Genomic DNA, 4,496 nt, shown 5'->3' with positions numbered 1-4,496 from the left:
AGGAGACATCTTGTGTCCTGCAGGAAACAACATGTGCATATTCATAGATTCTGGAATTTTTAACAATACCTTTTTAATCATTTTAATGTGGAAATAAGACTGTTGTAAGCAGACTATTTCTATATGCTGTATGACAGGTGTAGAGGGGATCTTTAAATCCAGCTCCAGGAAGTAGAAAATGTAGCAAAAACCTGGTCAGTTATTCCCTTTTATCTCTCCTGATGTTGAGTTCCCTAATTTGCACTCATCTGCATACATTTGTGTATTGAATTGAATAGTAACTCAGTTGCTTTTAGCCATGCCAGCAGTGTGGCTCTATAGATGAAAATGTCTGTGTCCATCCGTCATCCACAGCTTTGCTCCAGACTGAAATATCTCAGTAACCATGTACAGACCACTGTACAGTTTGGTGCATATGTTTGTGTTCCCCTCAGGATGAATTGCAATAAGTAGACATTCCATCCACTGTTCACCAGAGAACTTCCTTGCCTTACCGTCAGTTGTCAGAGGCAGCCAAAGCCACAAACCGAGGGCGATGAGAATGAGACGTGACATGTTTGTTTCTCCTCTGCAGGAAGTGGGAATCACCGCTACTTCATGGGTTATCTGTTCTTCCTGCTCTGCATGATCTGCTGGATGATGTACGGCTGCATTTCCTGTGAGTGATAAGTTATAAACTTCTTCCCCTCGTTTCCTTCTTCAGTCCTTCCATTTCTCTAACTCCTTCCCTTTCTCTCTCTCTCTCTCCCCTCAGACTGGAGGATCCACTGCGCCACCAGTTACGCCAAGGACGGCTTCTGGCTCTATCTTACCCAGATCGCCTCCTGCTCTCCCTGGATGTTCTGGATGTTCCTCAACAGCGTCTTCCACTTCATGTGGGTGGCTGTGCTCATCATGTGTCAGCTCTACCAGGTCTGGGTTTACATTTGATACACCACTTTTAAAGACATGAGCATATTAATGTCTGTGTCCCTCTGTGAATGTTGGCTGAGCTCTCGTACCTCTCTTAGATCGCGGCTCTGGGAATCACCACCAACGAGAGGATGAACGCTCGGAGATACAAGCACTTTAAAGTCACAGCCACGTCCATCGAAAGCCCCTTCAAGTAAATGATCTCATTCTGTTTGCCGCACAGAGCTGAATCTCATCATTTCAGAGGGTGTTAGTGATAACGTTAAAGGATTGGTTCACCCAAAATAAGAAGAAAACATGTTCTCACTTAGCTCTAGCAAAGTGGCTCCCAACCTGGGGGTTGGGACCAAAGCTAGGGGTTACCAAAGCGTCATGGGGGGTACTGAGGCCTTCTTGATTTTAAAGCATGTAAGAAAACTGAAAATATACATAGTGGGCCTATATCTCAGTATTTTGTTTACTTGTGTGAAGAAAAGTAAATTGTCTAATAGAACAATAGCAAAGACAGGGGCAAGAAAACACTGAATTTGTCAAAAAAGAAAAACAGCCTGTTATGTCTGTATGAGTGTTAAAACTAAATACATACTACAGACAGAGAATTGTATAGAAAGTTCCCTAAACTGGAATTAATCTAAAATCATTGAAATCACTTGTTTTACACAAACTTCTTGCAGTTACTGAGTTCACTGTTTGGTTTCATTGTACAGTTTTGAATATAATATGAAATATCCATAACATATGTCACTGAGTCAGGGGGCATCAGTTTAATGAATAATAGAAAAAGGACATTTTTCTAAGGAAAAAGGTTTGGAACCGCTGCTCTCTCTTGGTGGTTTTATTTGCTCAGGTTTAAAGTCAGTCAGCCTCTGAGGTTTCTGCCTCCCCAATTCAATAGAGCATTAAACATTTTAACAGCATTGTATCTCAGCAGGAAGTAGTGCCTCTGAGAACAGTGTCAGTGTTCTGTGTGCATTATCTGCAGTAAGGGGGACACACTCAAGGTGGTTCTTATTATATATTAATGGTGGTCTGTCTCTCTCTCCCTCTCCAGCCATGGCTGCTTCAGAAACCTCATAGATTTCTTCGAGATCCGCTGCTGCGGTCTGATCCGGCCCGTGTCGGTGGACTGGACCACGCAGTACACAATAGAATACGACCAGACGTCTGGCTCAGGCTACCAGCTGGTGTAGGAGGACGAAGAAGAAGAAGAAGAGGAGGAGAAGAAGGGAGAGGGGCAGGGGGAGTCGTTGTGTCGCCGGGGTGGAAGGAAAGGTTTGGGAAGGATTACCCTTCCCCCGACCCCACCTCCCACCGCCCACCCACCCCCCCCGGCCCGTTCATATCGGAGCCGATGCTGCTTCTCGGGGGGCGGGCTTCGCTTTTTTTCCGGACCATCTCCTCCCTCACTGGACTGCATGACTTTGAAAACGAAAAAAAATCAGCCATGACTAGCATGCTGTTACGGGGGGAAACACCACAACCTACACCCACCACCACCACCATTTATACATATTTACTACTACTACTACTATTATTACTACTACTATTACTATTCTGCAACATCAGACTTCATTACTGTACCTCCACTGCTACCAGACCCCCTCCACCTCGTCTCTTCTCCCGAGCCCTTTGGACGGTGCGTTGCTGCCAGGCACGAACGGAGAGGAGAGAGGCCGACGGACGAGAGGAATTACAGAATAAAAGCTCCTCTGTTTGTACCGGAGACGTGGCGCTGCGGAGACAGCAGTGTCATAAAGTGGCAGTATCGTTCTTTCCCCTTTCCCCACTTTATATCCTTATTTATGGTGTCCCTGTTGATGTGCCCTGTATGTAGTTTTTTTTATTTTTGATTGGTTCAGGAACTCTGCTGTTCCTGTGATAATAACTGTGCTGGCCAGGGAAGCTGAAGGAAAGTTGCTCTTTTTAAAACCATGAATTTGTTTGTAAGTATGATTAGATAAGGGAATGTCTTTTTAAGGTCTTGATTTTGCACCGTGATGAATTTTGATCAAATCAGAGGGAAGTGTCGGAGCCGCTGGAGGAGTCCCAACTTCTTGCCTGCTGAAATAAAGCTGCATACACAGAAGAAGAAATTTTAGGATACATTTGAGTGATTTTTTTTATTATTATTTGCAAATTAATAACCAGGAAACGGTTGTGGTGCAGTATTAAGGCAGGATTATAAGTGCATGAATGGGGACTCCTCCAGCGCTCCAGCACTGCAGACATGACAGAAAATATCCTACAGACAATGTGATACAGGTATATTTATTTTAAAACTATTTATAGATAAAATAACTATGTTCTAGCGCCATCATTTTTACTTTTCACATCATTTTAGCTGAGTAGGTTTTTATGAGAAAAAGTTATTAAACAAGTACCTGTAGCTGTTTGACATGGAAGCCCGAGGCGGGTACAGCGAGTGTATTTATTAACAGCAGAGTGGAGTATAAGAGTAAAAGCAGGAAGACAGACGAGTTTACGAACGGTTCATTCCATGTGTGTTTCTCTCAAAAAGCTGTAAAGTCTTATTTGTTTCGTTCGTCTTTTGTCTGCCTACAACATTGCACTGATCTTTTTTTTGTTTCCTGTGTGGTTTAAGAGCACTTCATAGTACCGAGACAGCACTTGTTAAAGTTACTAATGACCTACAGCTGACTGCAGACAAAGGTGACTTTAAGGTAATTTAAGTGCTGCCTTTGATACATTCGATCATAGCATCCCGTTATGTCACCTGGAGACTTGGGTAGGCATGGAGGAGGCAGCTCTTAGTTTATTACACTCTCCAAAAGATCCTTGTTTATTATTCAGAGTAACTCTTTTTCCTCTGCAGCTCAGTAAAGCTATGGTGTCCCTCAAGGTTCAGTTCTTGGACCCCTTCTGTTCTCTATTTACATGCTTCCTTTTGGCCAGCTTATCAAAAAACATGATGTGCTTTACCATTTTAATGCTGGTGACACTTTCTTTTTTTTTGCTTGACTCGTTACCGGGACAAAAAAGACATGATCACATCACCCCTGTGCTTGCCTCTCTACACTGACTGTAACATTGTTAGGGCACTTTATCATGTTTTATCTATGATTTAAGGGCATCCAAGAGGGCACTTTTGCAGCATTTTTTCAAACATCGGGACAGCAATTTTGAACTGAGGTCAAACCAATTTTAGTTTGACTTCATTGGGAATAGATTGGCCTTTCACTGCAGCCAGAGCATTTTCAACCATCCTCTGTACCATCATTCTTGTTGTAGTGTAAGTGTTGGTGCCAAGGTGGGGGGTGATCAGCACATTAGGAAGGCCAAGGAGAGGATGATCCCTGCACAAGAAGGATAAGAGGAGTTAGGAGCTGGCAAAGAGCTAATTGTTTGCAAATGTTAAATTCTCCTCTCTTTCACTATCAAACAAAGCTGCTTGCAATCTTTGCCTGTATGTGCAGACTGCTAAACAAATATTCTTTTCATTTTCAGTTTGCTGTGTTTCACTGAATAACAACACTGAGATTAAAAATGTCCAGGGATTATCAATTGTCCTTTGATACTTTAAGTCCCTGAATACCGTGTGTGTCAGTTCCTCTGTAATCTATTGA

At 42.9% G+C, this 4,496-nt stretch overlaps 2 protein-coding genes across 2 annotated transcripts in view; one reads left to right on the top strand and one right to left on the bottom strand.

Annotated features, from left to right (window-relative positions):
• Nucleotides 1–2,134, top strand: part of zdhhc17 (zinc finger DHHC-type palmitoyltransferase 17) — a 31,392-nt gene extending 29,258 nt beyond the window's left edge. Inside the window, exons 14-17 of the mRNA XM_035678759.1 lie at nucleotides 575–658; nucleotides 755–912; nucleotides 1,011–1,105; nucleotides 1,964–2,134. Coding sequence (XP_035534652.1) covers nucleotides 575–658; nucleotides 755–912; nucleotides 1,011–1,105; nucleotides 1,964–2,102 — 476 coding nt within the window. The 3' untranslated portion in view covers nucleotides 2,103–2,134. The remainder of the gene's footprint in view (nucleotides 1–574; nucleotides 659–754; nucleotides 913–1,010; nucleotides 1,106–1,963) is intronic.
• A 1,267-nt stretch (nucleotides 2,135–3,401) lies between these two features.
• LOC118340692 (probable 2-ketogluconate reductase) lies at nucleotides 3,402–4,226 on the bottom strand (the record flags this gene model as incomplete). The annotated part of the gene is given in 1 exon segment (XM_035678805.1): nucleotides 3,402–4,226. A coding segment is annotated over 1 exon segment (163 nt), but the record flags the coding sequence as incomplete, so codon positions are not given.
• Between the last annotated feature and the right edge of the window lie 270 nt (nucleotides 4,227–4,496).

The sequence above is a fragment of the Morone saxatilis genome, unplaced genomic scaffold (genome assembly GCF_004916995.1).
Source record: "Morone saxatilis isolate NCDOM2014 unplaced genomic scaffold, NCSU_SB_2.0 Contig10, whole genome shotgun sequence".
Taxonomy (NCBI): Eukaryota; Metazoa; Chordata; class Actinopteri; family Moronidae; genus Morone; species Morone saxatilis.
This window is presented reverse-complemented; position numbering and strand designations above follow the sequence as displayed.